The sequence below is a fragment of the Abramis brama genome (genome assembly GCF_963993115.1).
Source record: "Abramis brama genome assembly, chromosome: 3".
Classification (NCBI taxonomy): Eukaryota; Metazoa; Chordata; class Actinopteri; order Cypriniformes; family Leuciscidae; genus Abramis; species Abramis brama.
This window is the reverse complement of record NC_139965.1, coordinates 41,956,467-41,981,884: the sequence shown is the minus strand read 5'-3', so window position 1 is coordinate 41,981,884 and position 25,418 is coordinate 41,956,467. Positions and strand designations below refer to the sequence as shown.

The following is a 25,418-nucleotide window of genomic DNA, read 5'->3' as shown; positions in this document are numbered from 1 at the left end:
CCGTTTACATAAGACATAAAATGTTTTTTAGAAGTTCCAGCAGAATTGGGCACTGTTTTGTTGTGATCTTATCTTCAGAGAGGCCTATGGTCACGATCTCTCAGGGGAAGGCTTTAGAAAGCTGAAAATAATTTGAATTGGTACTTAGCACACCCTGAGTCTCAGTTACTGTCTTGGTTTTGAACTGTGTGAAGCTCTTAACTGTCAGTCATTCCCATGAGGACGGACACAAAGAAACGGCCACGGGTCGAGTCGGACAGATAGCGGCGGAGCTGGAGAGAGAGCTATCTTACCGCATAACCTCACTGAGTAAATAGGGATAAGACTCCAGCTGAAAATCCGGGCCCTTTTTTCATTTTCTAATCACTTTTTTACGAGCTAAAAAAAAAAAAAAGCATTTCCTCATAATGCCAGTGAAATGGAATAGCCATCACTTGAGTCACATTCAGCCTCATATTTTCCTCCGGATCAAATGAACGTAAATATGCTCCAAAACAATAAAATCTGGGCGTCCTGTCATTGTTTTGTGTTCTGATTATCTCACGAGGCGTGTCGAGGAGAGTTTCAGCGAGCTGAATTGTTGTATGAAGTATGATAGTGTTTTTGTTTTTTTAGTCTTTATTTGTTTGACATCACTCTTTTGCTCAGTGGATAATGCACACACATCTCTCAAGGCGCACACATTTTAACTCCTCTCTCTGTAGGAAGACTTCAAGGAAATGCTGGTGGTTTTTCGTCGAAATGTTTTTTTTTTTTATCGCTCTCGCACTTGCTTCACACTTCGCTTCGCTTTTTCTCTGCGCTCCTCTCTCGTGACAACTCTTCTTCCAGCGTCTTGACATGTGGTGGGATCTCGATTTGATTGACTTCCACAGCCTTCATGTTTGGTCTTGTAACCAATTAAAGTCTCTCTGGCTTGGAGAAATGTTGACGTCTATTTTTCATCTGTAGAGTTCACCAGACACGAATAACTCAAATACACTTTGTTCAGTTATGTGCACTTTTTCTTTTTTTTAACTAAGTGCATGCTTTGACTGTTTTCACTTATGAATGGCACAAACATATCAAAGTAGGCCTTGCTATGTGTCAGTTAAGCAAAGTGGCACATATTGATATTGGCATTTGTGGAGAATTTAACAGTTTGCTAAACTGTGCTTCAGATATAAAGCTCTGCCAATGCCTGATTCTTCCACTGATGGCTCATAACTTTGCCCGCACTTGAAACGAGCCTTTGCTGATATGCAAAATGAGTTACTCATTTAAAGTGGAAAAATTGTGAAAGTGAAGTGTATGTTTTTCCTTCAGCGTAATAGTTTTTTTTGTCTCTCGTAGTATTTCGAAACCTGATTGTCTGATTGAACAAGCAGTCCTCTGAACTTTCATGCCAAAGCAACTGCAGTAAGAGTCAACTGAATTTAGTATACCATCTGTTCAAATTTGAACAATAAAATATTTAATAATTCTTGATGTTAAATGAAGGTCATGTGAAAATAACTCCACAACTTTTAAGATTTTGGATGCAGCTTTGGTCTTATTGTGTATGATTCATTCAATTGAAATGTAATAACTTGCTCTATAACTGCTATAGTTTACGTGGAAGTCACAAAGTTTAGCAAGTAATGATAGATTTATTCAGAAACATTTCCACTGGGATACATTATCAAGGTGATCTCACGAAGGTGAACTTGACCTTCAGCCTCCACGTCCCTCATGCAGATCTGGATCTATTCTGGAACATAATGGGCACTTTTCACTATCCAAACAATTCCCAATGGATACAATCTAGCCTTGCCTTACATTTTGTTTACGGAAGTGAAATGGGTTGTGAATAGTGTTTCATGTTGATTGCAAAGCTGCATGTCTGGACTGCTAAAGAAATGGGAAATGTAAACGGAGCACAATGCAGTGGTGTAGAAAAATCTGTTAAAATAAAGGTTGCTTGGCATCAACGCCTCACTTGTATTTGGATTGTAGTTTAATTTATTGCACCAAATTAGCACCATTACATGAAAATGATTTGATTAGAGGGGAAGTGTCGTCGTGTCACTGTGATACTTCAGATTTCTTAATTTCCTCATATTAAGAGCAGCCTGATGGACTGGGGCTGGTGAGAGAGATTCAAACTAGTTCTTATGTTACTGTTCCATTGATCTCACATTCATCCTGTTGATCATGTGCAACTATTTTTATGCATTTAGTTTAGAAGGTTTGTTTTGTGAATTCTGCTGATGTAAAACAAGATAACGCCACCAGGATAACAGTATTTAGCTGGTGGACATGGAGGAGCTTTTGTTGAAATTGTGAACAAGTCTTTGCACAGTATGCCATTTTCCCAGAGAAAGTGTTTTTGAAGTTTGTCAGTGCGTCTATATTGTTTAATAAAAAAATATAATGTGTGTATATGTGAGGCATGTGGAAGAAGAAGGGGCCAAAAGACAAATCCCTTTGAATTGAGCCCTGTACTGGAGATCCAGGGTAGGCGGCTGGTGTTGGCCCCAGATGGGCCCCTGATTGTGGGGTTTGTGGTAGCAGCATGTGCTTGAAGTGAGCTGGTATCCATTATCCTCCCAAACATCAGCACTTCACTGTGGGAACCTTATTGATCTACAGCTCTATAATTATTCTACTAGCTCTCTCTCTCTCTCTCTCTCTCTCTCTCTCTCTCTCTCTCTCTCTCTCTCTCTCTCTCTCTCTCTCTCTCTCTCTCTCTCTCTCTCTCCATCACTCTTCTATTTTATCTTTCTGCTGAGCTCCTTATCCCATTTCTTGCTCTTTTTTCTTCCCTTTTAATTGCTTTTTTGTCTCTCTTATGTTCCTCTCCCCCCCCACACGTGCCTCATCCCTTCCCCTAATTCCAGCCCTATCTCTCATCTTCGTCTCTCGACGAAATATTCCCTCACTCATTAAAGTGCAATGACCTTTTGTGTTCTATCAAACTTGAGAAAAAGCTTTGTTGTTTGGCTACAAGTAAATAAGACGGCTAATTTCTCTGAATATGTATTACAACAGAGCAATTGTAGAGTCAGGATGCGGGTATTCAGTCAAGTTGTAACAAGTTCACAGGTCGGCTTCAGTTCAGAATCTTACAAAGATCCGTTTCAAACGTTGAAACTCAAGAAAGTAGGGCTGATCAATTGATTGTCTGTTAAATGAGATTGATCACGGCTGCCATGATTAACACATTTAATCCTTCAAGCAATTAAAGTTGACTCGACCACTTGTTCATTTTTGAGGTGTGAATACAGATGTTTCAAAAGCAGACAACTTTAGGAAGAGCTTTTGAAAACTTGATGGATAATGTGTCATGTTTGATTCTGTACATTCTGTAGGAGTTTCTGTAAAAGTAAATAATATCTTCCCACTGGTCGCTAAAGTCGCTGTATTAAATTTATATTGGTATGAACAATACATATACTGTTTAAGAGTTTGGGGTCAGTAAGATGTTGTTGAAAGAAACTTTCTGCCCACCAAGGCTGTATTTATTAGATCAAAAAATCTGTAAAATCGGTAATATTGTGAAATATTGTTAGAGTTTTAAATAATTGTTTTTTTTAACAATGTAATATATTCTGAACTGTCATTTATTTCTGTTTTCAACAGTCATTACTTTAGTGTCATTCTTCAGGAAATCATGCTGATTTAGTGCTTTTTTTTCCGGGATTCTTTGAATAGAATGTTTGAAGAACAGCATTTGCTGATTAAAAGTATTCATTATTTAAAAAAAAAACTTACTGACCTCAAACTTTTGAATGGTAGTGTATTTCAGGAATGCACATCTCAACTTTCTTTGGATGTATTCATAAAAGAACATGGCATGCGGCTGACACACACATAATAAATCTTTTGATGTATTAATCTAAATTAAGTGCAATTACAATACTAATGGGCATAATATACAATTCATATTTTTTTAATACTTTATACTTTTGTACTTTAATACTTTGTCATCGGCTGTTGTCGCTGTGTCTGCGGTGGTCTTCTCTGGTCTCGTGGCCAGTGGCAGCGTGACATGATTTGAGATCTTCCTGTAAGTCCCTCAGGTTCAGTGGAGCTGGATCAGGAAGCTGCAGCCATTGATTTTTCTCTCTTCTTCTATTTTAAACCCTCCACAGTCACTGTCTCCACTCAGCTTTGGCCTCAAGGCTGCTGTCAGTTTAGCACGGACCCCTGGGATGAGCTGTACCGTAAAGACTACGCCACGGGCGCAACCCTCAGCACAGCTCCTGTGGCCCTGTGTTTTGCTTTACTAAAACAGACTCAAACAAGCGAATGGCGAAATACTACAACACTGATATATATTTTGCTCCAAATATGCTCATGTTGTCATTTACAAAGATAAACATATGCCGGCTCAAACCTGTGTGCAGCTGTCTCACTTTCCAAGTAAGTTACCTAGATTGCTAACTGAAATTAACCTGATTTTATCAAGCTGTGCTGATACAATCATACATTCTAACTCTTTTTCTTATGATATTACATCAATAGTTCTGGAGTTTCTAACCTTTTTTCCCCTTTTCTTTCTTTCTTTTTTTTTTTTTTGTTGGTCTGCTGAACCCCCTTAGACATAAAATATTTAATTGAAGTACTCTCAGAGATTTTAAGTTCGTATTTCAATACAACTATTGACACATTCACATGTTCATGTTTATCTTATGTCAATATTAATAATAGTTGTAGTAGTAGTTGTATAATAAAAATGAAGACACGAATACAGTGAGGAAAATAAGTATTTGAACACCCTGCTATTTTGCAAGTTCTCCCACTTAGAAATCATGGAGGGGTCTGAAATTGTCATCGTAGGTGCATGTCCACTGTGAGAGACATAATCTAAAAAAAAAAAATCCAGAAATCACAATGTATGATTTTTTAACTATTTATTTGTATGATACAGCTGCAAATAAGTATTTGAACACCTGAGAAAATCAATGTTAATATTTGGTACAGTAGCCTTTGTTTGCAATTACAGAGGTCAAACGTTTCCTGTAGTTTTTCACCAGGTTTGCACACACTGCAGGAGGGATTTTGGCCCACTCCTCCACACAGATCTTCTCTAGATCAGTCAGGTTTCTGGGAGTTTGAACACGGAGTTTGAGCTCCCTCCAAAGATTCTCTATTGGGTTTAGGTCTGGAGACTGGCTAGGCCACGCCAGAACCTTGATATGCTTCTTACAGAGCCACTCCTTGGTTATCCTGGCTGTGTGCTTCGGGTCATTGTCATGTTGGAAGACCCAGCCTCGACCCATCTTCAATGCTCTAACTGAGGGAAGGAGGTTGTTCCCCAAAATCTCGCAATACATGGCCCCGGTCATCCTCTCCTTAATACAGTGCAGTCGCCCTGTCCCATGTGCAGAAAAACACCCCCAAAGCATGATGCTACCACCCCCATGCTTCACAGTAGGGATGGTGTTCTTGGGATGGTACTCATCATTCTTCTTCCTCCAAACACGTTTAGTGGAATTATGACCAAAAAGTTCTATTTTGGTCTCATCTGACCACATGACTTTCTCCCATGACTCCTCTGGATCATCCAAATGGTCATTGGCAAACTTAAGACGGGCCTTGACATGTGCTGGTTTAAGCAGGGGAACCTTCCGTGCCATGCATGATTTCAAACCATGACGTCTTAGTGTATTACCAACAGTAACCTTGGAAACGGTGGTCCCAGCTCTTTTCAGGTCATTGACCAGCTCCTCCCGTGTAGTTCTGGGCTGATTTCTCACCTTTCTTAGGATCATTGAGACCCCACGAGGTGAGATCTTGCATGGAGCCCCAGTCCGAGGGAGATTGACAGTCATGTTTAGCTTCTTCCATTTTCTAATGATTGCTCCAACAGTGGACCTTTTTTCACCAAGCTGCTTGGCAATTTCCCCGTAGCCCTTTCCAGCCTTGTGGAGGTGTACAATTTTGTCTCCAGTGTCTTTGGACAGCTCTTTGGTCTTGGCCATGTTAGTAGTTGGATTCTTACTGATTGTATGGGGTGGACAGGTGTCTTTATGCAGCTAACGACCTCAAACAGGTGCATCTAATTTAAGATAATAAATGGAGTGGAGGTGGACATTTTAAAGGCAGACTAACAGGTCTTTGAGGGTCAGAATTCTAGCTGATAAACAGGTGTTCAAATACTTATTTGCAGCTGTATCATACAAATAAATAGTTAAAAAATCATATATTGTGATTTCTGGATTTTTTTTTTTTTAGATTATATCTCTCACAGTGGACATGCACCTACGATGACAATTTCAGACCCCTCCATGATTTCCAAGTGGGAGAACTTGCAAAATAGCAGGGTGTTCAAATACTTATTTTCCTCACTGTATATCATCGTTGTAAATCACAATTGTACTGCTAAATAAAAAACGAATATTTGATAATTATAATAATGAAATGCACTGTGTGCTTCAATTTGAAACATGCAGTGCATCAGACTAAACGGTTAACTACGACTTTTGCCTCAATAAACTCCTAATTAATGCTTAATAGTTACTTGTTAAGTTTATGTATTGGGTTGGATTAAGTGATGTAGAATATGGTCATGCAGAATAAGGCGTTAATATGTGCTTTATAAGTACTAATAAACAGCCAATATTCTAGTATTATGCATGCTAATAAGCAACTAGTTAGTAGTGAGAATTGGACCCTAAACTGAAGTGTTACCATATTTTTTTTCCTGATTTGATTGGTAGGATTATCTCCACTAAGCTGTTCGCGTTGGATTCTGGGATTGGAGCTGATTGGAACGGGGCCAGTATTGTCTTGGGCACGGTAGTCATTGGGTTAGATTTGAAGTAATAACAGTTGTGGGGTCTCTATAGTTACAGCTTCAAACAGATGGGGTCACGACACGCCTTCAAGTTCTTTTGAAATGAGGTCACAAGCAAAAGTGAAACAATACAATCAATGTTCCACATTACTGTACTCTGATGATCTGTTACTCTACAATTCACTGTGACATTTCGAAGAAACAAGCCTTCGTCTGCCTGACGTGAAATATCACGGAATGTGCGGCCATCATTGGGCTTTTCTTAAAACTGCCGCGTTGCTTTTCTGATTGTGATCATTTTACTACTTAAAGAAATGTTACGGATTTACAACTAAATAAGCTTAATTGACAGCATCAGTGACATGAAAATAATTACTTTTTTTTTTTTTTTATATTTACAATAACTGAATTTACTTGCAGGTTTTAAAAGCTGAAATGTATTTTTTTTAACTCAAGAATTTATCCAAATGGTTCTTTTAGCACTTGGACTGAGACTTTTTTTTAAACAAAATTAAGTATGTTTATACTTAAAACTAGGACAAATGTATCTATTATAGAGTTGGAAACTTCCATTTGAATTAAGTTGATTTGTAATGAGCTCACTGGCAGATATTCTTGTTTTAATCATAAACTCATTTCATTTTGGTCAGTTTCACACAAAAAAAAAATCATATTCTGTTACTTTGCATTTCATGCTAATTGTATCTTGAATTAAGAATATTTTTTCTAAAATTAATTAAAAAGCAATGGATATCAGATGGAATATTTCTAATACAACTTTGGGTTTCTCCCTAGACATTTAAAGAACATATTGACATATTGTTTTCCCTACAATTTATCAGTTAAAATGTCTTTAGTTGGTCTTAAATTTACCTTCATAAAAACTGCAGAAACCCAAATACTATTTCAGCCTTTATACTTAAAAACTTCTCCTTTCATAAAATGTGTTATTTGTGGTTTCTTTAAAGGTTGAAATATTGGACATTACATCACAGATTTAGCAATTTTATCATGCTATATTCATCATATGATGTGTTAACACGACTTCTTTCAAAACGGTGTACTTTTTAACCTTTATACCAGAGAACGCCTTGCCCTGTAGACTTCCATTATAAGTTCATTACTGTACATGTTATTTATTCTTGCTTTCACTAAGTGAGGTCTGTGGCGAGAGCTAAACTTGCGTTTAACCCAGAACATTCCTTTAAGTCCCTGTCAAAGGGAAAGTGATGTGTTTTTGGCAGCAGGTATCACTGAACCGTGTCTTTAGACAGCTTTCCTGTGATAATTAGCCTGTTGGATGTAATCAGAATGGGAAAGTGGTTTACTTCGGCCACCTGTGTGTGTGTGTGTGTGTGTGTGTGCGTGTTTGTACACATGGTCATGTGAATGCGCTCTCACAAGGTCACTACAACAGCTGCAAGCCTGCTAATCTCAAATAGTGGACAGGTGTGTGTGTTTGCCCGTTTGGGCACATTTGAGTGCGTGAATGTGTTTGCCCCTCGTTGAGTGATGGGAAACGGGACTGTGTTTTTTTACTGTAGTACAGTATAGGCCTAGTACACAGGTGTGCTTTCAAATATTTGTGTGCAGAAAAATACTGTTTTTGTTTGTATCGTGGTTGAATTTCTGCTAAAGTGTTTTTCTCTCTATACAGGAAGTTTGGGGAGCGCCCTCAACCACAGCGCCTGACAAGGTACGTTTATCACCTTCACATGCTATTAACAAACAAACAAGCTGAGAAAAATGAATAACTTATCCGCCCTCTGGTACGGCCTACATTTGTGCATTACATGAAAATGTTTGCCATTTATAAAGAAAAAAATATTAAAATCTGTAAATTGGTTAACTATTACAGTAACCATGTAGATGTATCTATGTAATTTTACTATAAAATGCTAGCAAGTTTTTTCAAGTAAAAATTATCAATTATTTTCCAGAAATCCCTGTGTTTAGTTTGTTCTTATTTTTGCTATCAGTAATAATAACCCTCTAGAGTGTTTTGTGTTATGTATTATGTTAATTAGTTAGTTCATGTTTATTGTATTATTTCAGCGTTGTGTGTTATCCTAGTGTTTTGTTTTTGTTTGTATGAGCCTGTGCACTGTCTATATATGAGTATTGGCCATGTTTTATGGACTTACAATGAACTGATTCATCATGTGGCTTTCTGTTGTATCACCCGAATTATCATGATTGTAATCAGTACATTTTAAGCTAAAAAGCAGATTTTGGTATATTAACATTATATAATTTAATAAAATATATGCTCACTTTCCACTTTACTAAGTACCACCTTTCTAGCACCGGGTTGGACCTACTTTTTCCTTTAGAACTGCCTTAATTCTTTGTGGCATAGATGCATCAAGGTGCTGGAAACATTCCTCAGAGGTTTCCGTATTGACATGATCGAATCACACATTTGCTACAGATTTGTTGGCTGCACATCCATGAATCAGCGAATCTCCAGTTCCACCACATCCCAAGTGTGCTCTATATTTAGATCTGGTGACTTTGAAGGTCATTTGAGTATAGCGAACTCATTGTCATGTTCAAGAAACCACTGTTGGAAGTGGCCAACAGAAGATGGGTATACTGTAGTCATAAAGGGATTGACATGGTACGAAGGGGCCAACGTGTGCCAATAAAATATCCCACAAACCATTACACCACCACCAGCGGCCTGAACCGTTGATACAAGGCAGGATGGATCCATGCTTTCATGTTGTTTATGCCAAATTCTGACCCTACCATCTGAATGTTGCAGTAGAAATCAAGACTCATCAGACCAGGCAATGTTTTTCCAATCTTCTATTGTCCAGTTTTGGTGAGCCGTGTGAATTGTAGCCTCAGTTTCTTGTTCTTAGCTGACAGGAGTGGCACCCGGTGTGTTCTTCTGCTGCTGTAGCCCTTCTGCTTCAAAGTTCGACGTGTTGTGAGTTCAGAGATGCTCTTCTGCAGACCTCAGTCCTAACAATTTGAGTAATTGTGCCTTTCTCAGCTCAAACCAGTCTGGCCATTCTCCTCTGACCTCTGGCATCAAGAAGGCATTTTCGCCCATAGAACTGCTACTCATTGGATATTTTCTCTTTTTTGGACCATTCTCTGTAAACCCTAGAGATGGTTATTAAAATCCCAGTAGATCTGCAGCTTCTGAAATACTCAGACCAGCTCGTCTGGCACCAACAACCAGTTCAACGTCACTTATATCACCTTCCTGCCCCATTCTGATGCTCAGTTTGAACTTCAGCAGATCGTCTTGATCATGTCTACATGCCTAAAAACATTAAGTTGCTGTCATGTGATTGGCTGATTAAATATGTGCATTAGCAAGCAGTTGAACAGGTGTGCCAAAAAAGTGGCCGGTGAGTGTATGGCTATAATTTATCAAATATTCAGTCACCAGTATGCCATCCTGTAATACCTAAAAATCCTGTAATACCTATTTTTTTTACGGTTTATATTTAATTGTTACCAACTACAGCCTTTTTACAGTAAATTTAATAGGATTTTGTACAGTGTAGAAAGGATTCAATTTTCCTTTTTTGGAAAATCTTATATTATACAAGTAATTTTTTACAAAAATATATTCATAGTGGTTGCAACAATGTTTTAGACAAAAATGTGAAAGAAAGGTATGCACATTTATCGAAAATCTTATGTTTAAGCTTATAAGAAGGTATGCCACATAAGTGCATCATTGGCTAAGACATTTAAAACTGTGAAACTGTTGAGATTTACAATGTAGGTTTTCGAATAGTTCCTACACCGCTGAATGACTCTGTATTAAAAACAAAACATGAAACCATATATAAAGCAAAAGCGTTCCGTTTTCCCTTCGCAAATTTGAATGTGATTTCTAATATTGAAACCATATTTTTTCCTGAAATTAATTGGTCTATGTTGGGTAGCACAGACAACATAAACCTGTTTATCAGACATTTTTGTCTGAGATTTAATCTTTGGCGGCATTACAGTTTATTTAATGGCCGGTCTGAAAATAAAAGCACTGTTGGCTCAGGACGGCCACTGAGCTTTGGTTTTAGAGTCTCTTGACACTGCTGTGGAGTTTTTCCATAGTTTCTGTCCCTTTTTGTCGCCAGTCGTTTCACTCTACTTTCTCTCAGCCTCTTTCTCTCGTTTCCCTCTTGTCTCTCCTTGTTCTTTTCCTCCATCCATCCTTTCTTTTGAAGAGTCAAAATTAGAGGCCAAGAATTCGCTCAAGAAATAAGGAACGAAACGTTTTCAGACGAGCCGTTCTGTGAAGCAGCTCCAGTCAGCGGTTTTTGTTTTGAGTGGAGAAGTGAGGGACATGGAAAATGATAGAGAGGAGAGAGTTCAGCGCTGCCCGCCCAACCCGTGCCACACGCCCTGCGGTGAACTCGCAGCACGACTGCATTCTGGCACAGATGACACACGCCCTGGCAGGACGTTGCCACCGCTTCACGGCCCCTGTCTGTGCTGGGCCCCGTCCCTTACGGTTCACTAAGGTGCTGTTCAGTCATAGGTTAGGAGCAGATTAGGTCAGATTCATTTGGGTCAAACTTATTTAGAGGATGCTTTCTGTGGACGTCAGTTATTTTAATGAAATGTTCGCATGGTGTGATGGCTATAGGGGATAAAGTGATGAAGTGTGTGTCGGTGAGCCAATTGCTAAAGATAATGTGACATGCCCGGAGGAAGATGAACCTCTTTAAACCTCTAGAGTCTCAATTAACTGGCAGAGTATTATACAAACTATCTTCTTTTCTTCTCTTCTCGTGCACATTCAAACATGCAGCTTTGGCACAAGTAACTGTTTTAAGCAGTATTACTAATTCTGCAAAATGTGGGCATGAACTAACTTGAGCATTTTGTCGTTCAATCTTCCCTCTTTTCTCTCCAGTTTTCTAGCCTTTTCTCCTATATAGTTTGCTAGCTGTCATTTGAATTTTGTTGTTGTTGTTGTCCAAAGACTGTCTATCTCTATCTGTCTATTTAGATATATTATTATTCTTATGTGTTTTTTAAAATATTCTTTAGTGAACTATTAACCATGGGTGCTATGAGTGGGAACATGCAAATTCTTGACCGAATTTTATTAGAAACATATTTTTTATGTCCCTGAGCGCAAGATAAGTCACCAATAGTTTTCACCTGAAGAGAAAAGAAAAGTGTTAATGTGTATGCCCACTAAAAATTAATTTGGCAACGTTAGCCATTTGGCCAAAATTTATTTGTTTGCTTTTACATTAACACATACACTACCATTCAAAAGTTTGGAGTGTTTTTTTTTTTTTAAAGAAAAGTAATACTTTTAAGCATCAAGAATGCATTAAATGAATTAAAAGTGATAGTAACGAAATTCATAATGTTACAAAAGATTACTATTTCAATAAGTGCTGTTCATCAAAGCATCCTGAAAACAGCGTATCTTGGTTTCCAAAAACAATACACTGCACAATTTTTGTCATACAATTAGGAATGTTTCTTAACACCAAATGAGCATATTGGAATGATTTTTGAAGGATGGGGTTATAATGCTGAAAATTCAGCTTTGCCATCACCAAAATAAATTATGTTTTAAAATATATAAAAATGGAAAACCGCTATTTTAAATTGTAATAATATTTCACAATATTACTGTTTTAACTGTATTTTGATCAAATAAATACAGCCTTGGTGAGCATAAGAGACTTTTAAAAATATTCAAAATCTTAACCCCAAACGTTTGATGGGTAGTATAGATGGCCTCAAAGTACAGTAAATAGATATGGATGACAAAACCACAAAACTCTTTGCATCATGACGTGTTGGAGCTTTAAGAAAGAGTACATCAGTAGTAAAAGATGCAGATAGCATTGGAAGATTTGATTTATTTCCACCAATCACTTTTAAATGAATCTGTTCCAAACACTGATTTAGCAATCTAGCATGATAACTTCAAATGTTCATGGAAGTCTATGGTTCTATTGTACATACTATATGTATATGTTTATATTTTAGGTGCCATAATGGCACATTACCTCATTCTTCCCTGTTCATTTATTGAAAAACAGTTTTGAACTGGAAATATTAATTTATTGCCTTTTAGTCATTAAAATGTACTGAATATGTACTGTATAATGTTTTGCTTTTTAACAATTTTGACTATTACTTGGACCATTTTCTCATCCAGTTGATTTTTCCTGTTTAAAATGCTCTTTTAAGCCATTTCAGTGCAATTTCACAAATACCAAAATATATTAAATATTGTTAAAAATCTGAACAATATTAAAACCTTTTTGTTGTCAGTGTTCAGCGCCATTAGACTAGTTCACCTTACACTTTTTTATTTATTTTACTAATAATTATTTTTCTTCTTTTTTTTTAAATGGTGAGTAACATCAGTTGAATGATTCGATTCCACATCTATGACACAAATACAGAAAGATCACCAAAAATATGGTTCTTGACTTACGTAGCCCACATTGTGGTTTTCCAGTTATAAAGCTTTGGTCTGTCTGACTGTTTTCATCTTTCTGCTCATTGTATCTTATGTGGCGTTTTGACTTTCTTGTCCTGCGGTTTTGAAACGTAATAAAATATGTGTATGTAGATTATGGCGCGTGTTGTGGGTTCGCTGTTGCGTGTTCAGTGTTTGTGTGCGTGTCAGAAGCTCTTCCTGTTGAAGTGCCCATATTTGTCATGCTGATGCTGAAAACTGATGACTCACATAGGCTTATCCACTTCTTCCCTCAATGTGTGTCTGGCTTTGTGCGTATGTGTATCTGTGTGCTGTAGCTTGTTGCGTTTTTCTATCCTTCTGTCTCTAAATGTTATTTCATACTAGTTTTCTCCTCTTACAGTAAGGTGCACAAATAGATCTGAATACGTCTTTCAGTTCTTTTTGAACTGAAGTCTCTCTATCGATCACTACAGTTTTGTTTAAGTATCTGTGTATGTGTGTTTTCCATGAGGGAGCTGAAGGTCTGTGGTTTTTCTCTTAAGCATATGACGTCACATGGCCCAGCGGCTTGACTTTGCGTGCAAGACCTTTGCTTGTGCGTGTGTGTATAGGGAAACTCTGATTGATCTTCAGGACTGCTCGCATGAAGTTGCATGTTATTGATGACCTTATTTTTACCAGCACTGCAAGATGCAATAGACCATGACATGGATAACGCCAAGTTTGATTCAAATGTTCCCCATATATGTTGGCCAATGAAATAAACCTCAGCTTCTATCATATGATTTCCACTTTAGCATTCGGGTGGCGTATGTTTTGGATCCTAAGTGATCTATGATCTTTAAATACATTTTTGAACTGAACACACAACTGCATATTTTCAAAATCGTCTTGTCGGTGGGTTGTCAGAACAACTAGTCATTTTAGAAAGCTTTGTATAATTACAAAGTTCAACGTCCACCAAACACACTTCCAGATATGTTTTTGAAAAAAATACTTTGCTCACCAAGGCTGCATGTATTTGAACAAATACAGTAAAAACTGTAATATTGTGAAATATTATTGCAATTTAAAAGAACAGTTTTCTATTTGAATAGATTTTAAAATGTCATTTATTCCTGTGATGGCAAAGCATCATTACCCCAGTCTTCAGTGTCACATGATCCTTCAGAAATCCTTCTAATGGGCTGATTTGGTGCTCAAGAAACATTTCTTATCAATGTCGAGATCTGTTTTGCTGCTAAATACTTTTGTGGTATCCACGATCAATTTTTTCAGGATTCTTTGATGAACAGAACAGTATTTATTTGAAATAGAAATCTCGTTTTACTCTCACCTTTGATGACTTGACGGCATCCTTGTATTAATTTCTTCTTCTTCATCATCAAAAAAAAATCTTACTCAACCCAAACTTTTAAACTGTAGTGTATTTGCACCCTTCTATGACTATGAACGACTAACTGACTATAACCTATTACCAAAACCATAATAGTCCTTGAAAGCAAATGGAGGTGGATAAATTATGCGCATTGCTCACAGCAGGTGGTTTGAAGTCTGACAGTAATTGTCTTGAAATGTATTGTTGAAGGTGGTGAATTTGTCATATAATTAGTGCTTTGATGACTGAGGTGAATTTGAAGAGTTTTACCATCTTTAGAAGTTACTGTTACAATATACTGTAGGCACGTTAAACCTTTCTCTGATAAGTTGCATCCTAAATTTCAGCCTCTTTTTGCATTGTCGCCTAAAAAAGTAGTTTTAAAGCGACAAATGTATACAATCTTACTGGTTGACCTCACTAGTCACTACTGAACTGATCATGTTGACCTAACTTTCAAGAAACAAAGGGCTACCTATTTTAGCTGAGAGCTATACTATCAGATCTTTGATTACAATGTGAACAGGAGATGTTTTATGGTTTTCCTAGCATCCTTGTAAATGGCGAGGGCCATCAATAAACTCTCTTATGAGATGCTTTGTAAACGCTGCTGGTGTTTTTGTGAATTGTCATGTTGCCTGATATCAAAGCTGAACCCTGTTGATGTCAAAACACTTGAGCACTGGACGGAAATGTCGAAAGTCTCTGAATGTTCTTGCTTTGCTGTCTGTAATCATGATTCAGACGTGCAGCTGATTTAATGTGCTCTGCACATGCTTCTCTTTGCACTGTTGAGGGAATTCAATAGCATTTGGGGAAACGGGTAAATTTTATCCGGGGATAGAGGAGGGCTCTGCTCAGAAAAGATTTCTGAAGCACACAATCCAAATCCATGTCAGAGATGGTCACTGAGTCTTCCTTTTCTGAACACACACATGGCAGGTTATTAGAAGTATCAAAGGTTTCAGATGACATGGGCCTGAGGAAGATGACATCACCAGATCTGCAGGAATTCACTGTATGTGTGTGTCCTGTGAGGCTGGGAGGTTCAGAACAGTTTAGTATTTACTCGGTTCACAAGGTTCACTGACATACAATATATTAGATAAACCTGTATGCAACCTGTCAGGTAGCATATTTTTCTTCAGTGTTCTTTTATGACGGTAAAATCATTTAGCATGAGGGAAAATACAAATTTGACAGTGTACGCTTAGACCCAAGTCTTACTGCTTTTATAAAATGCTGACAATAACAAGAAATAACAGAAATCAATAGTAATATAAATAAATATATATTTTTTTAATATTAAGTCCCTTTTGGGGCCATTCATACGGAAACAATCTGCATTGTTTAAAGCACTATAAATTAATGTGACTGACAACAAAGACATACATTAGCGTAAATAAGTATGGCAAATGGAAAGATCAAATCTTTTTCCCCCACTAACGTGTGTCTTGCTTTTTTTTTTTTCTTGGCCTTTATTTAGATATTATAGTAGGTGGCCAGGAGGGAAGCGAAGTTGGAGATAGAGAGGGGAGCGGGGTTGAACCCGGAACACCCAAAATGTCGGATGACTGCTCACGAGGCTTTCAGCTCCAATGTGTTTTACGTTTTTAAATGCAAAAAATGAGAGACGCAGGGTAGTGGACTGGAAAAAAGAACAAGCTCTGCATCTGAAACTGAATACTTCTCATAAATTATGCGATAAACAGTATTCCAAAAGAGTAGTATGTCCAAATACTTAGTATTCCCAAAAGAGTAGTATGTCCAAATACTTAGTATTCCCAAAACAGGTGAAAAGCACCCAGATTACCTACTGCTTCCGCTGAGATTCTGGAGTGCGACTTCAATGGACTTTATTCTCCTATGAGGCCGCGGGAGAAGATTTCAAGGATTAGTTCACTTTAAAATAAAAATTTCCTGATAATTTACTCACCCCCATGTCATCCAAGATGTCTTTCTTTCTTCAGTCGAAAAGAAATTAAGGTTTTTGAGGAAAACATTCCAGGATTTTTCTCCATATAATGGACTTCAGTGGCAACCAACGGTTTGAAGGTTTAAAGGCTTGACACGATCCCAGCCAAAAAATAAGGGTCTTATCGGCCATTTTCTAAAAATAAATAAAAATTATATACGTTTTAACCACAAATGCCTGTCTTGTACCATCTCTGAGATGCGCCACGCATTACGTCATCACGTTGGAAAGGTCACGCAATCAAGCTGCATTGAGAATGACATTTGGACCTTCAAACCGTTAGTTGCCATTGAAGTCCATTATATGGAGAAAAATCCTGGAATCTTAATTTCTTTTCGACTGAAGAAAGAAAGACATGGACATCTTGGATGACATGGGGGTGAGTAAATTATCAGGACATTTTTATTTGAAAGTGAACTAATCCTTTAAGATTTTCCTTCACGTTACCGGAATTATCATAAAAATAAGTTTCCTAGTCGGAAATTAGACATGAACGCCATCTCAGGTATTTACTACTGGAAATCTCTGAGATAATTTTGATTCTTGAGTTTTCAATTTGGACATGCCATAAACTTTAAACATGGCAGAGGGGAGAACGATTGCTACATCACTTTGTCTTGTCAATAAAGTAGTGCATATTGACCATTTGAAGAATACCATATGTTTTATACACAGCGAAAATAGTATGTATTTGACCGAAAAAGCTGACTATTTCGATTTTGCGGTAAATGTCAACGAGTGGGACGCTGCATTTTATTCAGAATGAAATATCTTCAGTATATTTTGGCTTAAATCTTTCCCCAAGAAATAAGAAAGAATAAACCTGGCGTTCTCCATAATTCCTATTCTTTCTGACAACAAAGCACTTGATTGCTCCAAGCTCGTAATCACGACTTTAGAAGTGGGAAGTAGGAAAGGCAGCATGTGAAGGCAGCGTTATGAATGGCACTGAAGCGACGCAACTGATGCTGGAAGGTCACATGACAGTAACAACATGCCAGATGTACTACGTCCAAATTTAATTTACTATTTCATACATTATATAGAACTTTAAATACTTATATAGTGCTATACTTTTTTAGCGGTTGTGAAGTAAATTCATATGCAGTATCTACTCAGTATGCAATTTCTGGATGCACCTATGGTCTAGAACTTTTTTAGCTTTAGTTCTCCATTTTTAGATCACTGCATCGTGCGCGGGACGCAATACGCATGTTATGTCGGTGCACAAACTTTAATATAAAGCGGATAATAGATATTTTTGCTGACACAACAGTGCTGTTTGTGTGGCATCACACAGCATGCAGCATGTGGGAAGGCGGATTTGATGCTGGAAACTTAATTAGGCCAGAGTGGCCAAGTTACTTTTACCTTAAACGTTATTTCTCCTGTTAGTCTTGGTGCACGTTTTCAGCGAGCCTGTCTCTCATCTTGTAGGAGAAGGATTATTGTCAGAGCACAACCCCTTTCACCTCTCTTACCTCTCATTCTTCCCCTCCCACCCTCATGTCGCAGGGCCCCCTTGCTTTCCATAACAAAAGCCTGTCTAACTTGAGCGTGTGTGAGACGTTTGCGTGGCAAAGGGAAGCTGCTTTTGTGTGTGTGTGTGTGTGTGTGTGTGTGTGTGTGTGTGTGTGTAAGCTGCCCCCACAATTACCCCATCTCTGTGTCCCTCTGAGCATTTTGACGTGTCAGGTGTCACCGACATCTGTGCAAATGAGCCGTTTTTTTGTGCGTAACCTTTTTTTTAATCCAACACTTAGGGTCTGTTACAGATCAGAGTGTTTTCATCTTCCTGCAGAATATTTCTGTTTGGGATTCTGTTCAAAGCACGTATGTTATTGCATTAAACAACCTTGAAGCAATTTTTAATTTTTTTTATGTTTCCTTGAAATGCATCACACTTGCAGAGTGTCCACATTTAGAGAGCTAATTTAAGTTTGCACATGCTGGGATGTTTTTCGTTAGTTAACTGAGGTAATTGGAACACTGACACGAAATCGGAATTCTTCGATTATGAGCTAAGAGTTTTTGTGGCGTTTGACTTGTACACACACACATTGTTGTCCTTTTGCCCTTTTTCTTACCCCCCCCCCCTCTTCCCCTTCTTTTTATTTTAAAGACCCCCAGCTGGAAAGCTGAGGTTTTTGGCCACAGTGTTTGTATGCTTTCTGCAAGCAACACATAGTTGCACTCACCAGAGAATTGGCTAATCAAACTTGGGCCTGTGTTTCTAGTCAAGCTCTGGAGATGTGGGTTTTGAAGCGCATACAGGCCTTCAGAAAGCTTTCTCTTAAAAAAAAACACACACACATGCTTTCACCAGAACCGTCTACAATAGCAATTCTAAAGCAGATTTACAGGTCTGAAACACAAGGACATGTTTTAAAAAACATTTAACTGTGGTGTTGGACTTAAAGCAGACAAGTGAAAAGCTGCCGTTTTTATGAAAATACTTAACAAAAATGTAATCTTACCTGTTTCAGTAATGGATTTTAGTTTTTTCTATGATAATGTTATACCAAAGTTTCTTTAAGCCAAGTCAGGTTACTTGGCAGCCAGAATCGGGCAGCTTGTCATGCAATGAGGATAGACCAAAATCGGTTTGTCGAAATAACATTTCAATAACATACTTCAAATCAAGATTAAAATCTGACATTGATGGTATGATATACTTTGCTGCTTGAACTCAATCACGCTAAAAAATGTGTGCCTTTCCAGCTAATGTGCAAGTGCCTTCTAGTGTAAAAAACCAAACAAACAAAACAAATGATTAGTTCTTTTGAATGTAAGGTAGCACTTTCATTCCTACAGCACTGCATTACATTTACTCCCATTCATATATTTACATGTGGACCGTATACCGTATATGTCTGTTAGTGAAATGGATGTGCATGAGTAATCAATTGGTCGAGATTTTGCATACGTTATTATTACTCCCATTACTCCCATTTTCTGTCTTATGTGTTTCTTTTCCTTCTGTGATTTCAGAGAAGCCATGCGGAATTACCTGAAGGAACGAGGAGACCAAACTGTGCTCATCCTCCACGCTAAAGTTGCACAGAAATCATACGGCAATGAAAAAAGGTAAATGACCACTGCGATTCTTGACGAATTCACGAGATGAAATTTAACCACTTAGCGGGCGTAAATACAGAACATTTGCAACATTTTTTTTATTATTATTTAATCTGTGGTAGTTGCAATGTGTCTCACTTTTTTTCAGCATCTTACGCCATGAGTGTTGCGATTTTAAGACAGATTAAAAATAGTTCCACTTTTAAACTCTCTTCCATTCCTAAGCTCTCCATCTGTGTTTTTTACCACAAAAATGTATCCCATGTGAAACCCCTTATGCTGTTCATCTCTTCCCTAAAGTAGGGAAATTAGGTTTTTAGGGAAGAATGGAGTAAGATGAAGAGGTGAAAGGACAAGAGAAGGAAAGAACATTTAAGAAGAAAAAAAGGAGTGAGAGAGAAGCTGATAAGAAAAGAAACCAAATAATGACAGGAAAGAGAAAAGAAATAATAAAGGAGGTGAGGTGATATGAGACAGGGAAGTGAAGGAGAGAAGGTCAGCGGAAAGAGAGACAAGATGATAACTGTAGAGAACCACAGTGTCTGGGGAACTGATGTCGCGGTTACAGCTCGCTCGGCCTCATTTGGCAGAGAGACAGCACTGTTATTCGTGAACAGCACAGCCAAAACCTGGACACTTGTCAAGAGCGACAGAATGCCAGATGAGAACAAAAGTATGCGCTTCATGAAATCATATACATGTGTTCTGTAATCAGAGATGGTTTATGAGTGGGAAATGTATCACTTAGCTTCAATTGAAAATGAATGTGAAGCACTTGACTTGTTGCACCAGTTCTGCTTCTTTGCATGTCCTTGTGACCATGTTGTCTTTTAAAATTCCTAATGGTTATTATTACTGTTGTACACCCTAATTAACACTTAGGACACAATAGCAACTCCCTGCAAACCAATGCCATAACAACCCCCCAAAACATCCTAGGGTCACTGTGATTTTGCCAAGTAAGACCTGTTCCTGGATCAACATATTTTGTTGATCCTGAAACAACATTCCCTACCCCTAAACATAACCCTACCCATAATTTATCTCTAAAATCAGAGGGAAATGATAGGTGAATAACACTGATGTAGAAGCACCTAACCCTGGTTGTAAACCTAAACTTGTAAACAAACTGTAAACTTGTCCCTCAAATCTGATTGGTTGATTGGAATGTTGTACCAGGATCAACAAAGATGTTGATCCAGGAACATGTTGTACTTGGTTAGCATTTTGTCATTTTGTACGTGCTTGGTTAGCATTTTGTCATTTTGTACGTGCTTGGTTAGCATTTTGGTGGTGAGATCATATTTGTGCAACTGTTTCCATCAGAAAATGTCAAACTCTAGTTTTCTTTGTAGCTGTATGTAGTAAAGTCGTGGTTTTACATGGTGGTGAACATTAAAATGACATCAGGAATGTTATATACAGTAGATTAAACCAACTCGTTGTCGCTGCCTTGTCAATGACAAATTGATACAGGTCAAACTCGTAAGTCTACTGGTCCTGACTACGACATGCGTCTTTCACTATTAGGATGTGAAAGTAGACTTCAGACATGTCTTTTCCTTTTTCATTTCAAAGACACTATTCAAAATGCTAAACAGTGTCAACAAATTGATTTAAAAACTCTTGGGGTTGGGTCTGTCCCCTAACTCATATCTACAGCATCTCTCAGTCTGACTGGATGTGGAACTGCTGTTATTCCCCTTTTATTGCACCAGTTTTCAGATATTAGCTGCAGTTCTGTGTCATGAGCATTCCCCCGCCTCACGTCTAGACGTTTACAAGCATTTCTCCAAGATGTGCGGTGAGCTGATAACGTCACCCACAGAGATCACGGCTTTAATGTCAAGTACAGATTCCGTGCTTCTGTGTTCAAGGTCACGCTGATTGCTATCTGTTTGCTCTAACAGCCCTTTGATGATCTAAGCCACAATATGCACAAGATGAGCAAAGATGACATAGACCCAGACTCTGGTGAGGCTCAGGACGTGGTGTAATACAGTGTGTTCCTGAGTTCTGAAATGTACCTTCTGTGCAGCTTTGCGTAGGTTCAGGTTTTCAGTGTTGTAGATTGACCATCCGATGGTGGTTTCTTGAGTTTGTCCTGCAAGTGAAAGCTGTACCAACACTACACATGTTCTGCTGCCACCTAGTGCTGATGTAATGCACTTCTGATAGGTCATGTACATTTGATGCGTAATGTCTAGCTATTCATTCATTCATTCATGTAACAGTTGTGTTTATAATTGTAAATTTTATCATTAATGTACCCCTTGCGGAATCTGTTGAGTTTTATTGCATTATTCATTCATTTGTTTGTTGATGTCATGACAATGGCAGCTTTTATTTATTTATTTGATTGTTTTGTTTTTTTATGTTTTAAATATTCATTCATTATTTCATTTAAATCCTGCCCAGAAGTAGCTCTATCTATCTATCTATCTATCTATCTATCTATCTATCTATCTATCTATCTATCTATCTATCTATCTATCTATCTATCTATCTATCTATCTATCATCCATCCATCCATCCATCCATCCATCCATCATATCACATAATATATGAAGAATTCCATCCATCCATCCATCACATAACATATGAAGTATCCATTTATACATCTCATGCAGTGTTTGTTTCCATCCACCATCCATCCGCATAATATGAAGTATTCCATCCATCCATCCATCCGGATAATATATGAAGTATTCGATCATCCATCCATACATCCATCATATCACATAATATATGAAGTATTTCATCCATCCATCGCATAATATATGAAGTATTCCATCCATCCATCCATCCATCCATCCATCCATCCATCCATCCATCCATCCATCCATCCATCATATCACACAATATATGAACTATTTCATCCATCATCACATATTATGAAGTATTCCATCCATACATCCAGCTCATGCAGTGTTTGTTTCCATCCATTGCACAATATATGAAGTGTTCCATCTCATCCATTGTTTGCGTCCGTATGTATAATATTCTCTCTAAATCTAAATATACTAAATTAGCTACTTTAAATTTGTGACAGCAATGGATGCACGACTCGCATTTTGCACGACTCGCAAGGCAACAAATCGAGGATTTTATTTTTACGCTTTGATATTTTTAATGAACAGTGTATGTTCTCCACAAACACTTCTCTATCTTACAGTAACACTCTTAATTTTTGTGTTTGCCTAGGTTTTTCTGTCCTCCCCCATGCGTGTATCTGATGGGCTGTGGATGGAAGAAGAAGAGAGAGCAGATGGAGCGAGACGGCTGCTCGGAGCAGGAGTCTCAGCCCTGCGCCTTCATCGGCATCGGCAACAGCGATCAGGAGATGCAGCAGCTAAACTTAGAGGGGAAGGTAACACACTCATGCACAGATGCAAACCGCAAGAGCTACTACAGAGCCAAAACAACATGATTAGCATACCATTATTTTTCTCATGAATACGCAAATCTTGCCTCTTCCATGCAGAACTATTGCACAGCCAAAACATTATACATCTCCGACTCCGACAAAAGGAAGCACTTCATGCTGTCAGTGAAGATGTTCTACGGCAACAGCGCAGACATCGGCGTCTTCCTCAGCAAGAGAATAAAGGTCATCTCCAAACCTTCGAAAAAAAAGCAGTCCCTCAAAAACGCAGACCGTGAGTGCATTCACCATTCATAACACGCTCAATGGAAACACCTACAATGCTTCTGAGACGGTTTGACAATAAAGCATAACGGGAATGAATAATAACATCCTGTTGTGTAATAACTTTAAATGGAAATGAGATATTGATTCAAACAGCATGTTCTGAAGTCTCTGTGGTGTGTTCTGACAGAGTTGTGTGTCTCTCCTGTGTGCAGTCTGTATAGCATCAGGAACGAAAGTGGCGTTATTTAACCGGCTTCGCTCTCAAACGGTCAGCACACGTTACCTGCACGTAGAGGGAGGAAACTTTCACGCCAGCTCACAGCAGTGGGGAGCCTTCTTCATCCACCTCTGTAAGTCGAACACACATTCACACACACTTCTGTGGAGTAATGTTGATTGTCAAATCATTAAAGGAATAGATGACCCAAAAATGAAAATTTACTGTATGTGACTTTCTTTCATTAGTAGAACATTAAAGATGATTTTTTTTTTTTTTGTCAAGCCCATAGTTCTTGGTGATTCAAAAAGGCTCCTGACAATATATTGAGGTCTAATAAAGCAAAACGATCAGTCTGTGCAAGAAATGTTAAAGGGACACTATCCCTGTCATATATACTTGTATATGCACTACTGTACAAAAGTTTGGCATTTGGCATTTTTAATGTAAATTTTTCAAATAAATTTTAAAGTTTCTTATGCTCACCAAGACTGCATTTGTTTGATCAAAAAGACAGTAAAAAAAGTAAAAGTAAAAACAAATTTATATTGTGAAATATGATTTTCAATTTAACATTACTGTTTTCTATTTTAAATGTAATTTAATCCTGATATGGTTAAGCTGAATTTTCAGCATCATTACTCCAATCTTCAGTGTCACATGATCTTTCTGGAATCATACTAATAATATGTTGAAAACAGTTGTGCTGCTTAATATTTTTGTGGAAACTATTTTCAGGATTCTTTGATGAATAGAAAGTTCAAAAGAACAGCATTTATTTGAAAAAGAATGTTTATGTAACATTGTCTTTTTTTGTCTTTACTGTCACTTTTTTTCAATTTAATGCATCCTTGCTGAAAAGACCTATAAATAAATAAAAACCCAGCAACGTACTGACTCCAAACTTTTGTGCGGTACTTTAGTTCAAAGAACAAAGTGTTTTCCAGATTTTAAACTATTACACTCACTGTTAATATTATTTTGGCCTTATTAGAAATCTGACCAACCACAGTTTACCTGCAAATTGACATGATCAATTTGTGATTGGAGTTTGTGATGTTTAAGAGAAGGTTAACCTGAAATATAATAAAATATAAACAAAATATAACCCTACACAGGTTTGCTTTACCTGCTACTATGCGTCTTAAAGTCATCATGAAATCAAAACTGACACTATTTACTTTGTTAGCGCACATTACTAGTCTTGTGGTGAACAATAAATCCGTGCAAGTTAATACACAGAAAAAAAAAATCTTTAATCAAAATTTGAACCTTTGCTTCCGCTCTGAAATGGCTTCCCTCTCTGATCATGTCAATTTGACGGCTTCCCTCCAACTATCAGTCTGCTATGAGCGAGGGATGGAGAGAGGAGGTGCGCTAAAGTAAAACCCTGCCCTCTGTTCAATATTCCATGTGACTTGGAAATACGTCACAACACTGAAGTAAAGTCGGTTGCAACTTCTGGTTCACTGGGACTTTAAACAAAACTTGCTAGGTCTTTTATTGATTTGATACAGGGAAACGCAAACATTTACAAATCCAGCTAATAATTCTTTCTCAGAAGCAGCAGCCATTTTTAGCAATCGCTGAACATGATTTTGTCTGCTGGCAGACTGAATAACTCCAATTTTGAATTCCATAAAGCCAGCCAGTCATGTTGGAGCTTGTCATTTGGAGAAAACTATTGCCATTGTTGTGCATCAAGCCTTACAGTGTAAATGCAGTCCAATAGACCCATTACTGTCCATTATGTCATTGATGTCAATTAAATAGACAAGAAAGAAAGATAAACCCCCTCAGTGTTCTTGATTCATTTATTTTTCCTTTATTACTGACCGTAACTATTTGTGTGTAATGGAAAAACGTACATGCCATTGACACTGAACTGTCTATGTTTTGACAACCATAATGGAAGGTCTGATCAGAGGATA

At 37.7% G+C, this 25,418-nt stretch overlaps 1 protein-coding gene across 3 annotated transcripts in view; it reads left to right on the top strand.

Annotated features, from left to right (window-relative positions):
* The window catches only part of rbpjb (recombination signal binding protein for immunoglobulin kappa J region b), a 56,764-nt gene that overhangs the window by 24,140 nt on the left and 7,206 nt on the right, over positions 1 to 25,418 (top strand). For all 3 annotated transcript variants that reach the window (XR_014605321.1, XR_014605322.1, XM_084108152.1), the window contains exons 2-6: positions 8,418 to 8,456; positions 19,532 to 19,627; positions 22,823 to 22,988; positions 23,103 to 23,277; positions 23,483 to 23,620. Coding sequence is in view for 1 of the 3 variants with exons in the window: in XM_084108152.1 (XP_083964278.1) it covers positions 8,418 to 8,456; positions 19,532 to 19,627; positions 22,823 to 22,988; positions 23,103 to 23,277; positions 23,483 to 23,620 (614 nt within the window). In the remaining 2 variants the exon portion in view is untranslated. The remainder of the gene's footprint in view (positions 1 to 8,417; positions 8,457 to 19,531; positions 19,628 to 22,822; positions 22,989 to 23,102; positions 23,278 to 23,482; positions 23,621 to 25,418) is intronic.